This window comes from Zea mays, chromosome 2, assembly GCF_902167145.1.
Source record: "Zea mays cultivar B73 chromosome 2, Zm-B73-REFERENCE-NAM-5.0, whole genome shotgun sequence".
In the NCBI taxonomy this organism is placed as follows: domain Eukaryota; kingdom Viridiplantae; phylum Streptophyta; class Magnoliopsida; order Poales; family Poaceae; genus Zea; species Zea mays.
The window spans coordinates 6115485-6141221 of record NC_050097.1 but is presented as its reverse complement, the minus strand read 5'-3'; the positions used below and the strand labels follow the sequence as shown (position 1 = coordinate 6141221).

The 25737-nt window shown below is 55.1% G+C and overlaps 3 protein-coding genes across 3 annotated transcripts; 1 reads left to right on the top strand and 2 right to left on the bottom strand.

Moving 5' to 3' along the window:
* The first annotated feature begins 410 nt into the window (after positions 1–410).
* Positions 411–4991, top strand: LOC103645857 (NEDD8 ultimate buster 1). Its single transcript, XM_008670566.3, has 11 exons — positions 411–931; positions 1882–2007; positions 2087–2183; positions 2299–2334; positions 2419–2606; positions 2977–3079; positions 3215–3396; positions 3479–3556; positions 4125–4227; positions 4310–4346; positions 4447–4991. The coding sequence occupies exons 1-11, from the start codon at positions 588–590 to the stop codon at positions 4857–4859; spliced, it is 1707 nt and encodes a 568-aa protein (XP_008668788.1). The 5' UTR covers positions 411–587; the 3' UTR covers positions 4860–4991.
* Positions 4992–5280: 289 nt separating this feature from the next.
* Positions 5281–6225, bottom strand: LOC100281790 (uncharacterized). Its single transcript, NM_001154710.2, has one exon. The coding sequence runs from the start codon at positions 6168–6170 to the stop codon at positions 5559–5561; it is 612 nt and encodes a 203-aa protein (NP_001148182.1). The 5' UTR covers positions 6171–6225; the 3' UTR covers positions 5281–5558.
* Positions 6226–7694: 1469 nt separating this feature from the next.
* LOC100284748 (36.4 kDa proline-rich protein) lies at positions 7695–8377 on the bottom strand. Its single transcript, NM_001157643.1, has one exon. The coding sequence runs from the start codon at positions 8273–8275 to the stop codon at positions 7850–7852; it is 426 nt and encodes a 141-aa protein (NP_001151115.1). The 5' UTR covers positions 8276–8377; the 3' UTR covers positions 7695–7849.
* Positions 8378–25737: the final 17360 nt, after the last annotated feature.

Below are 25737 nucleotides of genomic sequence, written 5' to 3'. Positions count from 1 at the left end.
TATATCTAATTTTTGATAACTTTTATGTTTTTTATAGTTCGATTACGTGACGGTTATTTGAGAAATTTAATTAGACATAGTTTTAATTATTATAGGATCTAAACATCCCTGAAAATCTATGGGGATCTAAACACCCATTGAAGAAGGCAAGATGAAGGGGGCAGAAATGGTGGCCAACCGAACTCGCCCGGGGGTACCCTGCTCCTTCGATCCACTTTCCTCATCTTCTTGAACCCCAAGTTAGTACTCCCTCCGTCCCAGGATATAAGGCGTAACCACCTCTGGTTCAAAGACCAAGAAATACATTTAATTGTCTCTATACCACTGCATCGATATACGTATGCATAGAGAGAGCACGCCTTATATTGTGGGACAAGAATAAAAAGTGGTTACGCCTTATATCTTGGGACGGAGGGAGTATCTGCCCAATCTAAGAAAAGAAAGAAAAAAAAAGTTACACTCTGATAAGAAAACCTCGACGGCCCAAACTCCCGAAGTCCCCAACACTCTCATTAACAAAGCCACGGAAAAACCATCCACGCACCCAACAGTCGACCCAAGCTCCAACTCCGACTCCGATCATACCGATGGCGTCAGAAGGGGCTCCCACGCCGGCGGCGGAGCGAATTAGGGTGGTCGGCAAGTGGGCCGGCGCCTTGGAGGTGGACCTAGGCTCTTGGACGGTGTCGATGCTGCGGGCGGAGGTGGCGCGGCGGGTTGGGGACGGCGTGGAGCCCGAGTGTGTTGGCCTCATCTTCGGCGGCCGCGTGCTCAAGGATGATCCACCCGCCTCGTTGCGGGAGGCTGGACTTAAGGCCAACGCCAAGGTGCTATCCTCCCTCACCTCCCCTGATCGCGCTAAAGAAATCGATGCTCAGGCCGCCAAAGCGAAGGCTGAAGAGGAGCACGCTGCAAAGCTTGTCAGACTGTGGTATGGATAAAAATTGTTTTTTAGATTGTTAGGTTTCCGTACCCTTTGTCTGGTGCTGAAATTTCTTAGGGACTTTATTCTAATCTGTTTACTGGCTTACTGCTCTAATTACGTATTTTTATAACTGCCAAAAAAACGAACAGATTGCAAGTTGTTCCTAGATAGTATTCAATGCAGTATTAGTTGGTATTCAATGCAGTAATAAGAAATTATTAATTCAGTCTTGATTGATTTGTTTGTATGGTTCTGTGATGTACAAAAATCGGAAATAATCATATAATCTGAAAAAAGATATCATGGACATCATCGACGTGTTTGGTTCACGGAATGACACCGTGAGGAGTTATCCGATCCTGCATCCGAACCTCGATGAGTTGTTTGGTTTGATGAAGGGAACTAACCTGTCCGTCATACGTTTGCACCCTCCACTAGTATATTCACGGCATCTACTTATTCCTCGAGAAATAGTCGGTCGAACACATACCGGACACACTGATGCCAGACGGGGTCACTCCCCAAACCAAACAGCCCGCATATGAACGGAGGACAGGAGGAGGTAATAGTACTAGTATCACACAGATAGAATAGCGGGCCTGGTGCAGTAGTGATAGTGTAGTAGTAAGAGTTGTCTCACTGAGTCATCGGATAGCGGGTTTAAAGCAGCCCCTCTTGCATTTGCAGGAGACGGCTTGCCTCTTCCCTTGATCCCACTTGTGTCCGAGCCTCCGGCACTGGTTCTGCCCGGCCCAGTACTTTAATCAATCAATCGATGAGGCACATGAGGTGCAGGATAGGGCTTGTCCTAAACCTGAAAGAATATTGAGAGTTTGTTTGTTTAAATATATCTTGGAACAACATGTGACCAAGATTGGCCTCGAAGTTGCATTGAATTCACTAGGAACTCACAAAGTTGTTTCATTGGATGACCGCTGAATACGGTGATTTCGCAGGGAAGCTGCAAAAGCGTTGTCTCAAAGGCACACGGATGGCTCCTACCTTGCGGAAGAAGACTACAACTTAGATCTTGAGGATCAAAGTGGCCAAAAAGTGATGTTTGGATCTGTAGATGATAAAAAGTAATGGACTGAATCTTCTATTTATGACATCTCATATGATCTTTACTATTTAACACCATTATCATCAATCTTCTTTTAGGGCTTTGACGATGGCTCTAATGCTTCACCAAAAAGCTAAAACCCAGATGAAGAAGGGAATGTATAAGGAAGCACTAGATGTGTTAATAATGGCTGAGGTACACTGCTATTTTGTGTCCTACCATGTTTTCTATCTAGCTTACGTGATTATAGTACAATCTTACCACACCAAGAAACATGCATGGATTGACATTTTCTTTGTTGTCGTAATAGGAAGCTTTCTCTCTTTGTGACCCAAAGCTTATTGAGGTAACTTGAATATTCAAGAATATTTCCACTAGTACCAATAACATGCTGAAATTTTTACTTACACTTGGTGTACATGTTCTGCAGAAAGTTGATAATGTGCCAATGCTCCAATTAGATATAGTATGGTGTTATTTTGTGCTTCGTGATGTATCGTGCTTAGAGGTCGCAGGGGCCCGCCTAGAAAAAGCACGGTTAGGTTTTGAGCGTTCTCATGGGAAAGATTCCACCCGCTTCAGAATACTCCAGGCTGGCCGGCAAGCTGATCTTGCTATGTGAGACCCTTACTATTATTTGCCTCTTGCTGTATTATATTTTTTTACCGAATGTGCTCATTTTCAATCAGAAGTCTGAATTGCTACTTAGACACAAATGTATGGGAACATTTATGGAAAAAGGTTTCTCTATCTGTGCATGTGTGGATGAATGGAAGGTCCTGGTATCTTCTTCTTCGAAAGGGAAAAAGGACCAATAGAGGGAAGGAACTATAGCAATATAGATATATGTTTTTTTAAGAAACCAACTAGGAGTTTATTAAGCTTGTTCTAGTCTTGGTTCTTTATGGGTACTTTCCTTTTGAAGCATTCTACAGTTCACTTGTGTTGATGCGCCTAGCATACATTTTTTTCCTTTGGTGTGTAATAGTTATGTAAGGCTGGAGCTTTTGGAAGGAGTGGTGGCATACCATAATGGTCATGTTGAAAAGGCGCGTGAATCTCTCACTTCTGCCCATGCTAAATACCTGCAGGTACATTCTGTAAAAAATATATTTTATTTTCTTCTTATAGCATATTATTCCTCTGAACCTCAGTGCTTTAGCATCTTTTCATGTTTAGCAAATCAGTTTAAATCTTATTTTTTGTGAAACGGATATGAAATTTAGCTCCAAGTGCCAGACGAAGCTATATCAATGTTAATGGATATGGGCTATGAAGCACGGTCTGCAAAAAGGGCATTGAAGATGACTGGCTATGATATTCAATCATCAGTCGAACTGTTATGTGAGGAGCGTGAAAAGAAACTTCGTAGAAGAGAGGAGGATCGAGTGAGACAAAGAGAGATTTTGTGAGCTTCTCATCATGAAATCTACCCTTCCCTCTCTTCTTCTATTTTTGCTTAGTAGTGAACTTTCTTGGTGTTACCGTAGGAAACAAATGGCATATGGTAAAACTCCCATGAACAAGGCAGTTGACATGCAGAAGCTGAAAGGCTTGACTGCTATCGGGTAAGAATGTGGGTCTTTTCATATTAATCTCAAGAGTTATTTTAAATTGTATTTTCATGTGCTGTAGTTTTAGTAAACTGCCAGATGAAATGGGGCCTAAACCTGGAAAAACAGGATGTATAATGGCCGCACATGAGCGCTGATTCAGCTAGTAAATCTGACATAACAAAATAGAAGTTCTTGAAAAGGCCACCACAATGCTTGACACATCCACCCAAAACAATGCCAGCTCTTCCACCATATTGTGTATGGGCTTAATTTTATTCAACATTTGGCTGATTGCAAACAATGAGTCAAATTGTAGTTGTTACAGAGGAATGCTATTGACCAAATGTTTGTGACCAAATGATGAAAGGCAGTAATATTTTATTTTAGAAATTGACTAATATGTTTTAGTTGACTAATATTTTAGAAATTGACCTTCTAGAAATTGACTAATATGTCAGATACAAAGGTAGAATACGTTTTAGTTGTTTGTGCATGGTGATGCTATTTTTCTTTACATGGGCGATGATTTGTACTGCCTGTATTTCCTGTCTATTACTGACCGATTGTTTCAACCTTCAAGATTTGAGAAGTATCTTGCTGCAGAAGCACTGCGCATAAATGAAAATGATGCTGACAAAGCATTAGACCTTTTGACAAATCCTGAACAAAACTGTATCCTACAAGTATGCCTTCTCTGCACCCCCGTTGTTCTTTTACTCGTAACAAGCTACTCCACAGTTGCTAACACATTATGTTTAATCGCAGAGTAAAATTCAGGCAAGGAGAAGCCGGGCATCTTGTGGTATGTATGGGTCAACACAGATCTCCAAAAACTTTGTGGCCTCAAATCAATTGGAGTAATGAATTCCCACTCCCTTATCTGTTATCTTCTTTCTTGCCAGGGTTTGGTGCAGGATCCTCGCGTTCCAGGGCAGCTGTTGCCAGGGCTGCTCCAGCAATCAACAATTCTCAGACTCTTGATAATGCTCCTCCACATCCTGCTGATGGAGATGCCCCTCCACATGCTGCCGATGGAGGTGCTCCTCCACATGCTGCAGATGGAGATGCTCCTCCAATGAACAATGAAGAAATTGCAAACCAAGATGAAATTATGATTGGTGAAGTAGCTGTAGATGATGAAGATGAAGACGCAAACTCTCATCCAGTTCCAGCCAGGGATGCGTCGATGGAAAGTGAGCTTGCCAATGAACTGAAGGGGGATGCCTTGGATGACTACGATATTGATGTCAGTAACGAAGGACAGGCTATCGCAGAGTACTTGAGCTTACTGGAGGCTGCTCCTAGCAGTTCTTAGATTGCAAAGATCTACAGTGCTCGATAGGTATCTCCGACTTTAGAAGGATAAAATACAGGTGGTTTCAATCGATTTGTACATAAATAATGCTACCCTTATGGATTATATATATGATGCTTAGAAATTTCTTAACGTTGTGTCGAAGAAGTCTCTTGCGCTGCATACACAGTTACGTGGGGGCTCTGACACGTTTGCTGGATACGAAAGTTCAGAACTACATCGCTTGTAGCGGTGTTCTGAATTGAATCATCAAGCGCCCCGGTTTCGCTCCATTCATATACAGCCGCATCCGAATTCCCAACCCATAAAAACAACTAAGACCTAAGAAGTGCTACTTAGACCACATGCACCTAACAACTTAGCTAGAGATCCTTTCGCACAAGATTTGAATAAATGATGATGACAATGCGCCTTAATTTAACACTTCAAACAATAATCGAATCCAACTAAAAAAAGTTTGATACAGGTTCACACAAAGTACAAAGTGACATTTGAGAAGACACTAAGGAAGAATGAAATAAGGAAGAATGCAGTAGCCGAAGAGCCCAATCCGTCGACGAGCCTTCGAAACTTTGCATTCGGGTGGGCAAAAGGAGACCCAAATCCGTCGACGAGCCTTTCAAACTTTGCATTCGGGAGGGCAAAAGGAGACCTCGCTGTGCACGCATGGTGAGATGGGATGAAATGGAATGGAGTCGTTTAAGTGCATTTGTAGCCTGGCGGGACCTCGCAGCCGCAGTTGACGAGCACCTCCAGCGCGATGGGCACGTAGACGGAAATGTCCAGCACCTTGGCCTTGATGGCGGTGCACAGGCACGCCGCCGCGGAGAGCCCGGCGATGCCCTTCACGAGCGGGCAGCACTTGACGTTGGCGTCGCCGATGTGCACCTCGTTCCCGAGAATGTCCACGCACGCGCCGAGCTTCAGCGCGTCGATGGGGCACTTGTCCGAGGACGGCGTGGGCGTGGGCGTGGGCGTCGGGGGAGACGGAGGCGGCGGGCACGCCTTCCGGTGGCCCTTCTTCGGCGGGCTTCCTCCGATGATCGGAATGGGAGGAAGGGTCACCGGCGGCAGTCCGACGACTGGGGGCAGCTGGGTGACCGGTGGGATGGGGACCGACGGTATACTGACAGGGGGCAGTGGGACTGACGGTATGCTGATTGGGGGCAGGGGGACGCCGGTCGAGGGCGGCGAGCCGGACTCGCACGAGTGGCATTCCGGCTCCGCCTTCTCCCACGCGAGAGCGAGCGGCGACGAGGAGAGCGCGAGCATGGCGAGCGCCAGCAGCGCGGATAACTTGGTGGAGTCCATTGCTGGTTGCTGCTATGCTAGCGAGCTGATGAGGCTTGTACGTACTGTGTGTGGCGGGAGGCGTCGTCGGGGCTCGCCGTTTTTATATAGGCGGGCGCTGGCGGCATGGGGCCGGGGCATTATTGCGCGCGCCGGGCATTGGTGCGGTGGCATTGGCATGCAGCGCGGCAAGAGCTCACGTGGAGAGCCAGTGGGATTGCTGGTGCTGGACAGTGGACACCTTGGCCCTTGGCTCGCTGCCATGGCGCCAAAGCAAGCTTGTGACACTCGCTTGGTCGCGTCCGAGAGCATGATTGACGCATCGTCCCTTCCCTTTCGTCGCGCTGCTCTGTGCCTCTGTTCATAGTGCTGGCGGTGCACGATTTTTCTGTACATCGGTGCTCATCGTTTGCTCACTATGTATGCAATGGCTACATGTTTCATTGTTTCCCCAAGAGCAAGTTGGCAACCCAAAGAGTTTCTTGAAAGCTTGGTTCAGAACACGTAGGAAAGGGCGGTGAAACTCCGGCCGTTCATTTCTTCTCAGCAGTCTCATCATTTGTTTAACTATGCTTTCATCGGAATTTACCATCTCGCCGCCCAATATGACCAAGGGATTGAATTTCAGAATTTGGATGGGCAATGCATATGCAAGTAGGTAGATTTGTTCGATCCATTCTTCTTCTTCTTCTTCTTCTTCTTCTTCTTCATCTTCATCATCATCATCATAGAGTTAAATAAAAGGGTTTGATCATATTACAACCATGTTATTAGGAGTTACAAGTACTCTTCTTCTTAATTAATCTTCACCTACTCCTCTTGTTAATTCACGTTTTTTCACGAGGAGTTAGTTAAAAAAGAATTCAAACATTGACCGCGAAAAACTTTCGAATGTTTCAATTTTAAAGCATTAAACCATACATACTTTCTTGTTGTTATTAGGGAACAGTGGTATAGCAAAATTGTATAGATGCATTATTTCCGTTTGCTATTTTTTTCCTAAAAAATACTGATCAGAATCGCACATAAAGATCGGAGATAATAAAAGGCAAATCATGTCAAATTTTTTTTGATCAGATTGGAGCTAGTATGTCCCGAACACCGGATGCATGCATACCTATAGGCTGCCAAGCTCATGCATGTCCTCGTTTCCTAGTGGCTGCATGGGATCGGATGCCTAACGGAACCAGATCTGGCCAGAGCAACCACGGAAGCTTTCCATGCACAACATATATAGATGGTAGATCTGTTGTCGGGTAACTGTTCCCTGATGCCTGCATTATACTCCTATCATATCATACGTTGATCATAACATGCTAAAACCAGCAGGGGAAGTAGCCCCCCCCTCCCGAGTCCTGGGTCCTGTTCCTGATTCTGACAAGTGACAAGCTCTACGACCAACCCGTCTGCTGCATGTCATGCCGGGCCAGTGGAGCCCGCGGTGGGGCATCTTAATTTGGCTGCTTTCTGATGACCAGATTGCCAACCAAATTGATTCGGTGCACATACGTTCTACAACAAGTTAACTAGACACTTTACCTGATGCAGAACAATTCAAACAAATTTACAACTCATTCGGTAACACGTACAGTAAACATTCGGGGTTCCGCAATGGCAGTGGCAGCAAGTGCACCGGCACAGGCCGGAGCCTGACGCATGCACTGCACTCGCGCATGCATGGCGGCCAGGCCATCATCAGATCAAACACACTTGAACCCGTCGGGCAACTCCGTCTTGCAGGCGCTGGCGAGGACGCCGACGCCGACGTCCCACTCCGTGGGGACTCCCAGCACGGCCTCCTTGACGGTGGTGCAGAAGCAGGCGCCCGCCTCGGCCGCCGCGAGCCCCTGCACGACGTCGCAGCACTTGCTCCCGAGCTGCGCGCCGCCCTGCAGCCCCGCGGCGCCCAGCACGCCGACGCAGGCCCCGAACTTGACCGCGTTCCAGGGGCAGAACAGGCTGGTGGCGGGGTAGCCCAGCTGCTTCCAGTGCAGCACCTTGCGCGACGTCGCCGCCGCCGTCAGCACGGCCGGCGGCGAGGACGACGGCGACGCGGCCGAGACCGAGAGGAGGAGGAGGAACGCGAGAGTGGCGGCCGCGGTGGCTTGTCGGCGGCGGGTTGCCATTACTCCTACGGTTCTACCCTCTAACGTGCTCGATCGCTCGGCGTTCAAATGGTATGCACGTTACGAGCGCGACTACGCATCTCGTGCTCTTTTTATAACCTTGGGGGGTCTTCGTTCCCAACTTCCCATGTATATATGGCGCGCGGAGCATGCACGTACGTACGTACGCTGGTACGCAGCAAACGTGCCAAGAAACAAAATGTTTTTGGTGCTGCGCTGCGTTACCAGTAGTAGATCCGTAACTTGTCGCACTGCTGTGCAGTGAATCATGCAGGTAGACTATGATGTGTGTTTTTGTTCTAGTGCACGAGATGATGATGTGTCCGATACAGTTATTACATGCATGCATGTGGATGTGGCAAGTGGGCAGTGGCATGTCGTCCCTCACGCATAAGACGACGGGCAGCAGTGCAGACACGACGGTGACACCACGGCCGGGGAATGGACGGTTGTGAATTTGCGATCCGGCCGGCCGCCGGTGGTCCACGGCTGCGTCGCCGGCCGCGCGCACCGGACGAGCCCGCGCCTGCTGGTTGCGATGGCGAGAGCTAGCTCATGTGAGGAGGGAGCGGCTTCATCGATGCGGCGAAGCAGGGACAGGGTGACGATGGCGAAACTAGCTGCGAGTGGCGACACAGGTGCCAGCCTGAGCGGCTGAGCCTATCTCGTCGTCGTAGTCGTTGCAGGTTACTCAAGTCGCTTCAGCGTCCCACTCCCATCTAACAATCAGCATGTTGACTGTGTCATTAGTTACTGCTATAGTTGTACATTCGAGTCGTCCGGCCTAGCCCGACTCAAGCCCGAAAAGACCCGTATTATTTGAATTTCGGACTAGCCCGGCCCGTTTGAATTTCAGTCTGTGTCGGGCCGTGGGCCGAGGGCTAGACATGCCGGGCTTATTTCGGGCGGCCCGAAATTCAGTTTTTGGCCCGAAATTCACATCAGAGCCCTAAATTCAAAATAATAATAATAAAACAAATAAAAGATAAGACAAATAAATCTGAACAAAAGCAAACTTAATATTTGTATTAAAGTTACCACAACTATGCAATGACTACCTCGTTTACAAATCATTTTGTTAGAAGAAAAAAGAGTATAATCAGCTCTATACAAAGTTCGTAAGTTCAATTTATTGTCTAATGTTCATAACAAAAGTAAAATTACATCACATACTCTAATTCAAAGCTACAAAAAACATCTAACTATCATTATCTCTAGCTTTGTGTTCCTTATTAAGTATATGAAAGTGTGGAATTAAGTGTGGTTTTAATAAATATATGAGCCTTTTCGTGCCTGCCTTAAACGGGTCGTGCTCGTGCCTGCCATAGGCCGTGACCTTGGCCCAAACCTGGCCCGATATATCGGGCCGTGTCGGCCCGGTACTAAAATATTTTGGGTCGTGCCGTGCCTGGGCCGTGCTTTTTTCCGTGCTTCGGGCCGGCCCATCAGGCCCGGCCCAAATGTACACCTATAGTTATTGCTGCATACTAGTTCTTTTTCCGAGGAGTGTAGACTTTTCACACCAAATCACTAGAAAAATAAAAGTATAACAATATATATGTTGTAACATATCACAAAGAAATGAAATTTATATAAAAACATACATACTCAACCCTTGATTATATAAATATTTTACTTAAACAACCACAATCTTTTAAATGTTTCTTGAAATAATTCTTCAATAATATGATCATATTTAATGTTGTCTAACAATCCACTCTCAAGTGATATCGTGGCTAAATCAGTAAGTCCTTTTGTTGTGTCATTAATTATAAAACGCAAATAACACTTTAATAGTTTCATTTTAGAAAACCTTTGCTACACTGAAGCAACAATCACAGATATAGTTATTTGAACTATGTATGCAATACTTGCATTAGTAAAAGGATCATGTCTAGAAACTTTAGAATTTCTGCGGGCCCAACTTTTGTTTTGGAATGGAATTCTAAGGCCTTGTTCGTTTACGTCGGATTGCACCCGGAATCGTTCCGGATAATCAAAGTTTATATAAATTAGAGAAGCAATCCGGTTAGAAATCGTTCCGACCCACCAATCCGGCATAAACGAACAAGGTCTAAAGGAACTTTCATTACCACTAACATCAGTGTCGGCGTTTCGAGACCGGGGGGTCCCTGGGCCGACGAGTGAGTGTCGCCGCGTGCCCCAGCCCAGATGGGTCGAGCGCGAGGGCGAGCGCGAAGGGGGGAGAGCGAGGCGGCCGGAGACCGGCGTGAGAGAGGTGGGAATCCCGCGGTCTTCGTGTTCGTCCCGCGCCCAGGTCGGGTGCGCTTGCAGTAGGGGGTTACAAGCGTTCACGCGGGAGAGGGAGCGAGCGGCCCCAAGCGAGCGCCTATCTCGTCCTCGTCCCCGCGCGGCCAACCTTCTCTAAGAGGGCCCTGGTCCTTCCTTTTATAGGCGTAAGGAGAGGATCCAGGTGTACAATGGGGGGTGTAGCAGAGTGCTACGTGTCTAGCGGGGGAGAGCTAGCGCCCTAAGTACATGCCGTCGTGGCAGCCGGAGAGATTTTGGCACCCAGCTGGTGTGATGTCGTGGCCGTCGGAGGAGCGATGGAGCCTGGCGGAGGGACAGCTGTCGAAGCGGTTGGGTCCTTGCTGACGTCCTCTTGCTTCCGTAAGGGGGCTGAGAGCCGCCGTCGTCACAGAGCATGCGGGGCGCCATCATTGCCTATCTGGCGGAGCTAGCCAGATGGGACGCCGGTCTGGTTCCCTGTGGCCTGAGTCAGCTCGGGGTAGGGTGATGATGGCACCTCCTGTTGACGTGGCTGGCCTGCGCCCTAGGTTGGGCGATGCGGAGGCTCCTCCGAAGCCGAGGTCGAGTCTGTCTTCCGTGGCCGAGGCCGAGTCCGAGCCCCTGGGTCGGGCGAGGCGGAGGTCGTCGGCTGAGGCCAGGGCGGAGTCCGAGCCCTGGGGTCGGGCGAAGCGGAGTTCGTCGTCTTCTGGGACTTAGCCCGAGTCCGAGCCCTGGGTCGGGTGGAGCGGAGTTCGCCGTCTTCCGGGACTTAGCCCGAGTCCGAGCCCTGGGTCGGGCGGAGCGGAGTTCGCCGTCTTCCGGGACTTAGCCCGAGTCCGAGCCCTGGGTCGGGCGGAGCGGAGTTCGCCGTCTTCCGGGACTTAGCCCGAGTCCGAGCCCTGGGTTGGGCGGAGCGGAGTTCGCCGTCTTCCGGGACTTAGCCCGAGTCCGAGCCCTGGGTCGGGCGGAGCGGAGTTCGACGTCTTCCGGGACTTAGCCCGAGTCCGAGCCCTGGGTCGGGCGGAGCGGAGTTCGCCGTCTTCCGGGACTTAGCCCGAGTCCGAGCCCTGGGTCGGGCGGAGCGGAGTTCGCCGTCTTCCGGGACTTAGCCCGAGTCTGAGCCCTGGGTCGGGCGGAGCGGAGTTCGCCGTCTTCCGGGACTTAGCCCGAGTCCGAGCCCTGGGTCGGGCGGAGCGGAGTTTCCTATGGTGCCTCCGGCGGGGCCTGACTGCCTGTCAGCCTCACTCTGTCAAATGGCACCGCAGTCGGAGTGGCGCAGGCGGCGCTGTCCTTCTGTCAGGCCGGTCAGTGGAGCGGCGAAGTGACGGCGGTCACTTCGGCTCTGCCGGGGGGCGCGCGTCAGGATAAAGGTGTCAAGCCACCTTTGCATTAAATGTTCCTGCGACTTGGTCGGTCGGTGCGGCGATTTAGTCAGGGTTGCTTCTTAGCGAAGGCAGGGCCTTGGGCGAGCCGGAAATATGTTCGCCGTTGGAGGGGGCCTCGGGCGAGACGGAAATCCTCCAGGGTCGGCTGCCCTTGTCCGAGGCTAGGCTCGGGCGAGGCGTGATCGAGTCGCTGAATGGACTGATCCCTGACTTAGTCGCACCCATCAGGCCTTTGAAGCTTTATGCTGATGGGGGTTACCAGCTGAGAATTAGGAGTCTTGAGGGTACCCCTAATTATGGTCCCCGACAGTAGCCCCCGAGCCTCGAAGGGAGTGTTAGCACTCGCTTGGAGGCTTTCGTCGCACTTTTTTGCAAGGGGACCAGCCTTTCTCGGTTGCGCTTTTGTTCCGGTGGGTGCGCGCGAGCGCACCCGCCGGGTGTAGCCCCCGAGGCCTCGGAGGAGTGGTTTCACTCCTCCGAGGTCTTAATGCCTCGCGTAATGCTTCGGCTGGTCTGGTTGTTCCCTCATGCGAGCTGGTCGTAGCCCGGGTGTACGGTCGGGTCCCAAGTTCTCGGGCTGGTATGTTGACGCTGTCAACGGTTCGGCCGGAGCCGGGTTTGCGAGAGCAGCCCCCGAGCCTCTGCACAGGGCGAGAGGGCGATCAGGGACAGACTCGGCTTTTTTACATACGCCCCTACGTCGCCTTTCCGCAAGGAGGAGGGGGGGAAAGCGCCATGTTGCCCTCGATGGGCGCCGAACATGGTGTCTCCGGTGAGCTGCAAGCGGGTAATCCGAGTGGACGTCCGTGCCCCGTTCGTTAGGGGTCGGCTAGGGGCCCAGAGGCACGCCCAAAAGTACCTGCGGGTGATCTGCCGGACCCGGTCCCCTGGCGACGGGGTCCGAGGGCTCGATGCCTCCCTCTGATGGGATTCCGTTACAAGATCGCTCCCGCTGGTCTCAGAAATGTCCTAGGGTACCTCGGGAGCGCAGCCCGAGCCTTGGTTATGTATCGAACGTACCCATGGTCATCCCTCGCTCGGCGTCTAAGGCGGCTGTGAACCCTTCGGGGGCCAGCCTTCGAACCCCTGATCAGTAATGGGCACGGAGCCCGAGTAGCCTGAGGCGGCCGTAGAACCCTTCGGGGGGCCGACCTTCGAACCTCTGACCAGTAGTGGGTGTAGGGCCCACGCGATCTGAGGCGGCTGTCGAACCCTTTGGGGGGCCAGCCTTCGAACCTCTGATCAGTAGGGAGGCTCAGAGCCTGGTTCCTTCACGGGGAAGGACCCTTTTCGGGGTATCCCCCTTTCCCGGTCCCTGTTGCAAGAGAGAGAGAAAGAGGAAAAAAGGAATAGGATACGAAATTGAACGACGCGGCGTACCTTTACTGGCGCGGTCATTATGGCGAAGGCGAAGCGTTGCCCGCTTCTCCTGCCAGAGGCGTCGCCTGTCCCGCCGCGGAGTTAATGCGACGGGGCGAGTGGTTGACGGGGCGGTCGTTGCGCGTGCGCGAGCCGCTCGAGGAACGGAACACGGGCGCGTTGTCTTCACGCCGTGGGAGAGGGTTCTCTCGCTGCCCCCGGATGGGACGTAAGTTTGGCTGACGACATGACTGCTGCTCCTGCCCGCCTGCCACCGTCATTACTGCTGGCCCATTTTTGGCCGCACTGACCGCCGCGCCAGGCTGGCGCTGCTGAGTCGTGCGCTGGGTCGCCTCGAGTCGCGGTATTGGTTCCGCAGTCGAGGAGGCGCGGTGGTGGCACAAGTGGCGGTGCAGTTGCATGCACGAAGCAGTCGGCGCGCCGGTTGCATGACGCGTGGGCCTGGGCCTCCAGGCTGGGCGTGTTGGGAGTCTGAGAAGCGCGCCCACTTGGCGCGGTTGCATGCCGCCTGCATGGCCGCCCACCCTTTCGCCCGCTGGTCTGGGCAAAAGTGGAGGGTCGCTTGTAACCGCTGGGCGGTTGTATGCACCGCGCGCGGCGGTTTGGCTTCTTCTGCCCTGAGTCGGCTTGCATGACGTGTGGGACCCAGCCCCCGCGCCGTAGGGGAGGACCTTGGAGTGTGTTGGAGAAGACTCAGCCCGTGACGGCTGGGGACGCAAGTAGGGAGAACCGCCCTTAAAAGGAGGGTGACCCCCTTGGAAGGCGACCATGTCTTCGCGCTCCCTTATGCATCGTGTCTTTCCACCTCCCAAGCCCCCGGATGGGGGACATCCGCCGTCTTTCCGCCTCGTCGTTGGGGGAACGCAACTCCGCGGGAGTTGGTACCTTTCAGCCATCGTTCGGCTTCAAGGATTTTCATCATGCAGCCCGGCTGCACCCCTCCGCCGACGGTCACCCAAGATAGTGACCTCCAGCTTGATGGTGGGGGAAAGCGAGCCGGGTTGCGGCCTCTGCCCCTCCCTCAGCCTCAAGGATTTTCATCACCAGGGCTGGGGAGGGGAGTGTGCCGAGTTGGGGTCGGCCCCTGCGTGGGCGGTGGCCCGCTCCTTCACTCAGTGATCGGAGGGAAGGGCGGTCGTCGTCCATGGCACCGGCAGCTGCACCGTGCCTGGCTCTCGGACGCGAGTGGCTTCGGAGCCGCTCGCAGCGCCGGCGTCTGCCACGGTAGCTGGAAGAGGTTCTTCCGCCGACGAGATAGCCAGGGTCGGCCACGAACCGACCTCCAACTCTACGGCCTTCTGCCCGTCCTTGCCTCACGAGTTTGGGCATGGGCGGGGGCCTCTTGGCAGCAGCATCCGCCCTGAGGTCAGTGCTGCCGCTGTTCGGCCCCTCGGAGCAGAAGTCGTCGTCGTCGCTGCTGCTGGAGCGGGCGACGGCGCGCCGTTCGTCGGTCTTCTGTTGCTCCGCAGGCCCTCCCCCATCGAGTGGGGTTGTTCGTCCCTGCGGAGGGGGAACCAGAGTTCCGTTTGTAATGGCACTTTGAATGCCAGTGTTTTTTGTTCATTGTGGCTGTCGAGGCCTGAACATGTATGTAATGGAGCCGTGTTTTTTCCTCATTTTCGAGCACTGGGACTCACCTGTTGGTTGTCTGAACCGCTTCACCAAGCGTGAGTCGCCCCGTGCCAAGGTGACGAGTGAGGTATCCGTATCCTGGAGGCGTAGGAGTCTCTCGGCTCGGTCGGCCTTGCCGCTTACGCGCACTTTTACCCGTCCATGAGGCTCTGTCACCGACTCAGTCGAGAAGGCTCGAAGGATCACTTCGGCAGAAGAACTTCCGAACGTGAAGACTTGTTCGGTCCGCGGAACCACTTATCCGAACGTGAGTTACTTATCGCAGAAGGTGATGAGTGAGGTATCCGTATCTCGGAGGCGTAGGAGTCCCTCGGCTCGGTCAGCCTTGGCTGCTTACGTATACTCCGTCGTTTTCAGGATCCACTTTTCGAAGTAGTCAAAAAGCACGAAAGACATTCTGGCAGAAGAGATCTTTTTTCGAGGAAAATTTCAACGCAGGGGGGTTCCCCCCCTTTTAGCCCCCGAGGGAGGGTCGGGCTTTGCCGAGGCGAGGCCGACCCTTCCTTGATGACTAAACTTTGCGTGGGCGCAAGGTATATGAACAACTTGAAAACATCTTAAGGGTAGAAGCGACGTAGCTGTTGGATGTTCCAAGTGTTGCCGTAGACTTCGCCTTGACTGTTGGCCAGCTTGTACGTTCCGGGCTTCAGAACTTTGGCGATGACGAATGGCCCCTCCCAGGGGGGCGTGAGCTTGTGCCTCCCTCGGGCGTCTTGTCGCAGCCGAAGCACCAGGTCGCCCATCTGGAGGTCTCGGGACCGGACCCCTCGGGCGTGGTAGCGTCACAGGGACTGCTGGTACCGTGCCGAGTGTAGTAAGGCCTTGTCCCGAGCCTCTTCCAGCTGGTCCAGCGAGTCTTCTCGGCTGGCTTGGTTGCTTTGGTCGGTGTAGGCCCTCGTCCTCGGGGAGCCGTATTCCAGGTCTGTGGGCAAGACAGCCTCGACCCCGTAGACTAGGAAGAACGGCGTGAAACCCGTGGCTCGGCTCGGCGGCGTCCTCAGGCTCCAGACCACCGAGGGGAGTTCCTTCATACATCGCTTGTCGAACTTGTTGAGGTCGTTGTAGATCCGGGGCTTGAGCCCTTGTAGGATCATGCCGTTGGCGCGCTCTACTTGTCCATTTGACATGGGATGAGCCACGGCGGCCCAGTCCACCCGGATGTGGTGATCCTCGCAGAAATCCAAGAACTTTCTGCCGGTGAACTGGGTGCCATTGTCGGTGATGATGGAGTTCGGGACCCCGAAGCGATGGATGATGTTGGTGAAGAACGCCACCGCCTGCTCGGACCTGATGCTGTTCAGAGGTCGGACCTCGATCCACTTGGAGAATTTGTCGATGGCGACCAGCAGGTGCGTGTAGCCACCGGGTGCCTTCTGCAAGGGGCCGACGAGGTCCAGACCCCACACAGCAAAGGGCCAGGTGATGGGTATTGTCTGCAGAGCCTGAGCGGGCAGGTGGGTCTGCTTCGCATAGAATTGACACCCTTCGCAGGTGCGGACAATTCTTGTGGCGTCGGCCACCGTCGTCGACCAGTAGAAGCCCTGCCGGAAGGCATTCCCGACAAGGGCTCGAGGCGCTGCGTGATGGCCGCAAGCCCCCGAGTGTATCTCTCGCAGGAGTTCCTGACCTTCGGCGATGGAGATGCATCGCTGGAGGATGCCTGAGGGGCTGCGGTGGTAGAGCTCCTTCTCATCTCCCAGCAAGACGAACGACTTGGCGCGCCGCGCCACCCGCCGAGCCTCGGCTCGGTCGAGGGGTAGCTCTCCTTGGTCGAGATATTGCAGGTACGGGGTCTGCCAGTTCCGATCAGGCGTGGCCCCGCTTCGCTCCTCCTCGATGCGCAGTGCCTCACCCTTGGGGGCCGAGGGTACCTCGGGCTGAACCGAGGTCGCCTCGGGTTGAGCTGAGGTTGCCTCGGGCCGTGTCGAGGGTACCTCGGGCTGGGCTGAGGGTACCTCGGACTGGGCCGAGGTCGCCTCAGGCTCGGGCGTGTCGTCGATCTTGACGGAGGGTTGATGCAGATCCCGGGAGAAGACGTCCGGGGGAACCGTCGTTCGCCCCGAGGCTATTTTAGCCAGCTCGTCCGCAGTATCGTTGTAGCGCCGAGCGATGTGGTTAGGCTCGAGCCCGTAGAACTTGTTTTCCAGGCGCCGAACCTCATCGCAGTAGGCCTCCATCTTCGGGTCGCGGCAGTGGGAGTTCTTCATGACTTGGTCGATGACGAGCTGCGAGTCACCACGAGCGTCGAGGCGTCGGACTCCTAGCTCGATGGCGATCCGCAACCCGTTGACCAGAGCCTCATATTCGGCCACATTGTTGGACGCCGGGAAGTGGAGGCGTAGCACGTAGCGTAGATGCTTTCCGAGGGGTGAGACAAAGAGTAGGCCTGCGCCGGCCCCTGTCTTCATCAGCGACCCGTCGAAGAACATGGTCCAGAGCTCCGGTTGGATCGGAGCCGTCGGTAGCTGGGTGTCGACCCATTCAGCCACGAAGTCCGCCAAGACCTGGGACTTAATGGCTTTCCGGGGAGCGAACGAGATTGCCTCGCCCATGATCTCCACCGCCCACTTTGCAATCCCGACCCGAGGCCTCTCGGCACTGGATGATCTCTCCCAGGGGGAAGGATGACACCACAGTTACCGGATGAGACTCGAAGTAGTGTCGCAGCTTCCGTCGCGTTAGGATCACCGCGTACAACAGCTTCTGACTTGTGGGTAGCGGATCTTGGTTTCGGACAGTACCTCGCTGACGAAGTAGACTGGCCTCTGAACGGGCAATGCATGCCCCTCTTCTTGCCTCTCGACCACAATCGCGGCGCTAACCACCTGGGTGGTCGCGGCGACGTAGACCAGGAGGGCTTCTCCGGCAGCTGGGGGCACCAAGATAGGCGCCTTTGTGAGGAGCGCTTTCAGGTTCCCGAGGGCTTCCTCGGCCTCGGGGGTCCAAGTGAAGCACTCGGCCTTCCTTAAGAGGCTGTACAGAGGTAGACCTCTTTCGCCGAGACGTGAGATGAAACGGCTCAGAGCCGCGAGACATCCCATGACCCTCTGTACGCCCTTTAAGTCCTTGATGGCCCCCATGCTGGTGATGGCTGCGATCTTCTCCGGGTTGGCTTCGATGCCCCGCTCGGAGACGATGAACCCCAAGAGCATGCCTCGGGGCACCCCGAAGACACACTTCTCGGGATTGAGCTTGACGCCTTTCGCCTTGAGGCATCGGAATGTCACTTCAAGGTCGAAAAGGAGGTCGGAAGCTTTCCTCGTCTTGACTACGATGTCATCGACGTAGGCCTCGACCGTGCGACCGATGTGTTCGCCGAACACATGGTTCATGCACCGCTGGTACATCACGTCTGCATTCCTCAAGCCGAACGGCATGGTGACATAGCAGTACATGCCGAAGGGTGTGATGAAAGAAGTCGCGAGCTGGTCGGACTCTTTCATCCTGATTTGATGATACCCTGAGTATGCATCGAGGAAAGACAGGGCTTCGCACCCAGCAGTGGAATCCACGATTTGATCGATGCGAAGCAGAGGGTAGGGAACCTTCGGACATGCTTTGTTGAGACCAGTGTAGTCTACACACATCCGCCATTTCCCCCCTTCCTTTCTCACAAGCACAGGGTTGGCAAGCCATTCGGGATGGAATACCTCTTTGATGAACCCTGCCGCCATTAGCTTGTAGATCTCCTCGCCTATCGCTCTGCGCTTCTCCTCGTCGAATCGGCGCAGAGGCTGTTTGACGGGTCGGGCTCCGGCCCGAATATCCAGCGAGTGCTCGGCGACATCCCTCGGTATGCCGGGCATGTCCGAGGGACTCCACGCGAAGACGTCGGCGTTCGCGCGGAGGAAGTCGACGAGCACTGCTTCCTATTTGGGATCGAGCCCGGAGCCGATCCGGATCTGCTTGGAGGCGTCGCTACTGGGGTCGAGGGGGACGGCCTTAACCGTCTCCACTGGCTCGAAGTTGCCGGCATGACGTTTCACGTCTGGCGCCTCCTTAGAGAGGCTTTCCAAGTCGGAGATGAGGGCCTCAGACTCAGCGAGGGCCTCGGCGTACTCCACGCACTCCACGTCGCATTCGAACGCGTGCTTGTACGTGGGGCCGACGGTGATGACCCCGTTGGGGCCCGGCATCTTGAGCTTCAGGTAGGTGTAGTTGGGGATGGCCATGAACTTCGCGTAGCATGGCCTTCCCAGTACCGCGTGGTAGGTTCCTCGGAACCCGACCACCTCGAACGTCAGAGTCTCCCTTCGGAAGTTGGAGGGCGTTCCGAAGTAGACGGGAAGGTCGAGTCGTCCGAGGGGCTGGACGCGCTTCCCGGGAATGATCCCGTGGAAGGGCGCAGCGCCTGCTCGGACGGAGGACAGATCGACGCGCAGGAGCCCGAGGGTCTCGGCGTAGATGATGTTGAGGCTGCTGCCTCCGTCCATAAGGACCTTGGTGAGCCTGACGTCGCCGATGACGGGGTCGACGACGAGCGGGTATTTCCCCGGGCTCGGCACGTGGTCGGGGTGGTCAGCTTGGTCGAAGGTGATGGGCTTGTCGGACCAGTCTAGGTAGATTGGCGCCGCCACCTTCACCGAGTAGACCTCCCGGCGCTCTTGCTTGCGGTGCCGAGCCGAGGCATTCGCCGCTTGTCCACCGTAGATCATAAAGCAGTCACGAACCTCGGGGAACTCTCCTGCTTGGTGATCTTCCTTCTTGTCATCGTCGCGGGCCCTGCCACCCTCCGCGGGTGGCCCGGCCCTGTGGAAGTGGCGCCGAAGCATGACGCACTCCTCAAGGGTGTGCTTGACAGGCCCCTGATGATAGGGGCACGGCTCCTTGAGCATCTTGTCGAAGAGGTTGGCACCTCCAGGGGGTTTCCGAGGGTTCTTGTACTCGGCGGCGGCGACAAGGTCCGCGTCGGCGGCGTCGCGTTTCACTTGCGACTTCTTCTTGCCTTTCTTCTTGGCGCCGCGCTGAGTTGACGCCTCGGGAGCATCTTCCGAGGGGCGGCCCTGGGGCTGCTTGTCCTTTCGGAAGATGGCCTCGACCGCCTCCTGGCCGGAGGCGAACTTGGTGGCGATGTCCATCAGCTCGCTCGCCCTGGTGGGGGTCTTGCGACCCAACTTGCTCACCAGGTCGCGACAGGTGGTGCTGGCGAGGAACGCGCCAATGACATCCGAGTCGGTGATGTTGGGCAGCTCGGTGCGCTGCTTCGAGAATCGCCGGATGTAGTCTCGGAGGGACTCTCCCGGCAGCTGCCGGCAGCTTCGGAGGTCCCAGGAATTCCCGGGGCGCACATACGTGCCCTGGAAATTGCCGGCGAAAGCTTGGACTAGGTCGTCCCAGTTGGAGATCTGCCCCGGGGGCAGGTGCTCCAACCAGGCGCGAGCGGAGTCGGAGAGGAACAGGGGGAGGTTGCGGATGATGAGGTTGTCATCGTCCGTTCCACCCAGTTGGTAGGCCAGACGGTAGTCCGCGAGCCACAGTTCCGGTCTCGTCTCCCCCGAGTACTTTGTGATAGTAGTCGGTGGTCGGAACTGGGTCGGAAACGGCGCCCGTCGGATGGCCCGGCTGAAGGCCTGCGGACCGAGCGGTTCGGGCGAGGGACTCTGATCCTCCCCGCTGTCGTAGCGTCCCCCACGCCTGGGGTGGTAGCCTCGGTGCACCCTCTCGTCGAGGTGGGCCCGACGGTCGCGGTGATGGTGCTCGTTGCCGAGGCGGCCCGGGGCCGCAGGCGCGGTGTTGCGCGTGCGCGCGGTGTTGCGCGTGCGCCCGGTGTAGACCGAGGCTTCCCGCATGAATCGGGAAGTCGCGGCATGAGGTTCCGAGGGGTATCCCTGCCTTCAGGAGGCAGAGCTTTCGGCCCGTCGGACCGCGACATCCTCCAGGAGATTCTTGAGCTCCCCCTGGATTCGCCGGCCCTCGGTGGTTGATGGCTCCGGCATCGCGCGGAGAAGCATCGCTGCGGCAGCCAGGTTCTGGCCGACGCCACTAGATGCGGGTGGTGGCCTGACCATGGCGTCGTCGGCGACGCGGTGCTGGAAACCCTGGGGCAGATGACGTATTTCTCCGGCCGGGGGTTGGCCCGCCCATGCCTGCCCGACGTCCCGGCGGATCGGCTCAAGCGCCCCTGCTCCCTCGTCGAACCCGGCCTGCGCCCCGCGGATTTGCTCGAGCTGTGGGTCATGGCCCCCGCCTGAACGGGGACCACAGCTAGCTCTCGTGGGATGTCGACGCGGGGCACTGGCCTAGGGAGATCACCGTCCTCCGGCATGCCGAGATGATTGCCTTCGGAGGGACCCCCTAGATCGACGTGGAAACATTCGCGGCTTGGGCCGCAGTCCTCGTCGTCGAGGATGCGGCTACCGTCGGAACAGTCGGAAAGGCAGTAGTCACATGCGGTCATGAAGTCCCGCATGGCACTGGGGTTGCCAAGTCCAGAGAAATCCCAACAGATGTTGGGCCCGTCGTCTTCCTCGGACCCAGAGGGCCCGTAGGTCGAGACGTCCGTCAGCCGGTCTCAAGGCGACCGCATGCGAAACCCCAGAGGGTTTGGACTCGCTTTTACGAGAGCGTCCGCCAAAGCGAGGTCGCTAGGCGGGTTGAGGCTGAATCCAAATGACGTAGGATGGGAATCGGTCGGTACCTTTTGGTCGACGAGCGACGATGAAGTCACGTCGGGGACTGACTGCACCGTCGTCTCAGGTGCGAGGGTGACGTCCAGCAAGCTCTCCGCGAGCGCGCTGGCGTCGTCCGCTTGCTCGGGATGGGCGTGTCGCGGGGAGACGGCGCTCGTCTTCGACTCAGGCGCGAAGTCGATACCCGGTGTGCCCCTCGTTGGGGTGCCGGCGCTGTCGGCTCGCTCAACAGCCAACGAGGCGCTGCCTCCTGCTTGGCCTTGGTCGCCCTGCCTTCCCCTCCGTCGGCGGGGGAAAGGGCAGGATGAGCTCGAAGGTCGTTCTTCCACCACTCGGGGAAGACGTCATCGATTCCGCCGCCGGCGGGCGGGTCGTCGGCCGCCATTGTCGTCGTCGCGCGGCGGTGGAAGGAGTATCATGTCGTAGCCGCCGTCGAGGGACATGAACTCAAGACTCCCGAAACGGAGCACCGTCCCGGGTTGGAGAGGTTGTTGGAGACTGCCCATCTGGAGCTTGACGGGAAGCTGTTCGTCAACACGCAGCAGGCCCCTACCTGGCGCGCCAACTGTCGGCGTTTCGAGACCGGGGGGTCCCTGGGCCGACGAGTGAGTGTCGCCGCGTGCCCCAGCCCAGATGGGTCGAGCGCGAGGGCGAGCGCGAAGGGGGGAGAGCGAGGCGGCCGGAGACCGGCGTGAGAGAGGTGGGAATCCCGCGGTCTTCGTGTTCGTCCCGCGCCCAGGTCGGGTGCGCTTGCAGTAGGGGGTTACAAGCGTCCACGCGGGAGAGGGAGCGAGCGGCCCCAAGCGAGCGCCTGTCTCGTCCTCGTCCCCGCGCGGCCAACCTTCTCTAAGAGGGCCCTGGTCCTTCCTTTTATAGGCGTAAGGAGAGGATCCAGGTGTACAATGGGGGGTGTAGCAGAGTGCTACGTGTCTAGCGGGGGAGAGCTAGCGCCCTAAGTACATGCCGTCGTGGCAGCCGGAGAGATTTTGGCACCCAGCTGGTGTGATGTCGTGGCCGTCGGAGGAGCGATGGAGCCTGGCGGAGGGACAGCTGTCGGAGCGGTTGGGTCCTTGCTGACGTCCTCTTGCTTCCGTAAGGGGGCTGAGAGCCGCCGTCGTCACAGAGCATGCGGGGCGCCATCATTGCCTATCTGGCGGAGCTAGCCAGATGGGACGCCGGTCTGGTTCCCTGTGGCCTGAGTCAGCTCGGGGTAGGGTGATGATGGCGCCTCCTGTTGACGTGGCTGGCCTGCGCCCTAGGTTGGGCGATGCGGAGGCTCCTCCGAAGCCGAGGTCGAGTCTGTCTTCCGTGGCCGAGGCCGAGTCCGAGCCCCTGGGTCGGGCGAGGCGGAGGTCGTCGGCTGAGGTCAGGGCGGAGTCCGAGCCCTGGGGTCGGGCGAAGCGGAGTTCGCCGTCTTCTGGGACTTAGCCCGAGTCCGAGCCCTGGGTCGCGCGGAGCGGAGTTCGCCGTCTTCCGGGACTTAGCCCGAGTCCGAGCCCTGGGTCGGGCGGAGCGGAGTTCGCCGTCTTCCGGGACTTAGCCCGAGTCCGAGCCCTGGGTCGGGCGGAGCGGAGTTCGCCGTCTTTCGGGACTTAGCCCGAGTTCGAGCCCTGGGTCGGGTGGAGCGGAGTTTCCTATGGTGCCTCCGGCGGGGCCTGACTGCCTGTCAGCCTCACTCTGTCAAATGGCACCGCAGTCGGAGTGGCGCAGGCGGCGCTGTCCTTCTGTCAGGCCGGTCAGTGGAGCGGCGAAGTGACGGCGGTCACTTCGGATCTGCCGGGGGGCGCGCGTCAGGATAAAGGTGTCAGACCACCTTTGCATTAAATGTTCCTGCGACTTGGTCGGTCGGTGCGGCGATTTAGTCAGGGTTGCTTCTTAGCGAAGGCAGGGCCTCGGGCGAGCCGGAAATATGTTCGCCGTTGGAGGGGGGCCTCGGGCGAGACGGAAATCCTCCGGGGTCGGCTGCCCTTGTCCGAGGCTAGGCTCGGGCGAGGCGTGATCGAGTCGCTGAATGGACTGATCCCTGACTTAGTCGCACCCATCAGGCCTTTGCAGCTTTATGCTGATTGGGGTTACCAGCTGAGAATTAGAAGTCTTAAGGGTACCCCTAATTATGGTCCCTGACAATCAGATTGTTCATCCTTTTGAGGGGAGTCTCTAGATTATCAAGAAGACTTTAGACCCTCATTATCTATTAACTACAATACTTCACAAGTAAATAAGAATCCAAAAACATTCTAATAGCCTTTGTACTGTTTGAATCTCTCTGTAAGTAAATAAATTGCTTTGATCAATAATAGATATAAAATAGGTGATTCTAAATTATTTCTCTGTAGACCGTGTGACAATATTTATATCATTGGGGTTCGCATAGAAATGTATCTTTCTTTTAATCTCTCCTCTTTTATAGTGCGGTGATGTCCTCATCGAAATTGCTTTGTTTATTAGAGTGTGGTCAGGTCCTACCCATTCTAAGTTTTCCCCTTTTATAGTCGTGTATATTTGTAGCAAACCTTTGCCTAGTCTACTGCAGAGGTGAAGCATGTATCAGACAGACCTTGATTTTCCGTTCTTTATGCAAAGATACATAGTTCTACCAGGTGCATGTGCGTGAGTGCGTCCAAGCCCTTCATATATATTCCACGCCATTGTTCACTTCACACACGGCCGGCGGCGCCAGCATGGAGCTGTAAGCGTGTGCTCGTTCCTCCATTCAGCTTGTTTCGTCATCTGATTACTGACATGGACCATCGACAATGTCCTGTTCCATATGGGTTGGATACGGAGTATACAGGTGCAGGTTCATCATCTGTCCCAGATCGAGATGCTTTAATAGAATGATGAATATCTGAACATTCATCGTCCTTCAATCTGGTGTTGCAGGCTTGCGTTGAATGTTCAGATATACGTACCTTCACTTCAAATGAAGGGGGCGGACCACGCAGAGAAGCAACTCAGTCTCAGGGTGATGCAGCAGCTGGACGAAGACCACACGCTGACGCAGCTCGCCACACGCATTCCCCATGGCTTCTCAAGACACGTCTCAGACTTTCTGAAGAACCTCCGTAACTACCTGCAAATGTTTTCCAGGGTGGCTCCAAGATCCAAGGCCCTGTGGTAGCCCAGCTTGCCGAAGCGAGCATTTCCTCTGCCAAATAGGATGAGCGTTCAGCAGCAGCCAGCAACATGCTCTGAATCGACCCGCACACGCCGATGTTGTGCACTTGGCCACTTGTGCTTCCGAGAAACAGAATCCTTGACTTGCACACGGAACTGCTCAAACTGCCTCTGACAGGTCTGAATTCGGATGGCTCGAACTGAACCGCTGAGAGCAAAACTGGTTGTGTTTGCACTTTGGATTGGAGCCGGTTGAAGCTAGCACGCCCAGACCACACGCGCTGGTGAAGCGGATGTCCTCCGCTGCAGACAGCTTCGACAGAGCCTGCCAAGCAACGAACGGCATGAGCTCCGTTTTCTCCATCACGTCTATGTTAACCTAGGGTGAACCGGAATTGCATCGTGATCTTCCCTCTCTGAAGCGAGGCAGCTAGTGCTTGGATAAGTTTTACTGCTCGCAAGTTGAACAGACACATACAGCCCATGAGCTGTCAGCAATAAACTTTGTCATGGTAGGATCTTCGATCGTGAGTTCTTGACTAGTACTACGAGTCTAGTAGTAGTATCTATGACAGTTAATAGGGAAGGCTTTGTTGTCATGCATCAGTGTAATTATGAGCCCACGTTTTGCTTTCAACTGCTCTGATGGGGCCTCTGTGGTACGAGACACCGAACGCGCTGATGAGCCCATGTGAATTCAGGATAAGGTAGCGAGGAAGAAAGATCTGCAGCAGCCAGCAACCTTGTCTTGTGCTGGGGGCTTCTGCCTCTTAAGTTCTAAAAGTGGCGCCTTTTTTTACAAAAAGCGTAGGTTGAGAATTGGTGCACTCTAAACCTGACACATGATGTTCTGGTGTGGCCAATTTGTGTGTGCTATGAATCCTTGATCTGAGAGTGACAAGTGTGGGTGTGGCACTAATGCCAAAAGGCCGTGACTAGTTAACCCACTAGATCTAGTTCTTCGCCCCTCCCCCAAAAAAAAAACGTTGCGCAGATCTGTCAACATATGCAGAGACCAGGCACTTGAAGACATAAATTTCCATGGCCAGAGGAATCTGATCCAGAAGCG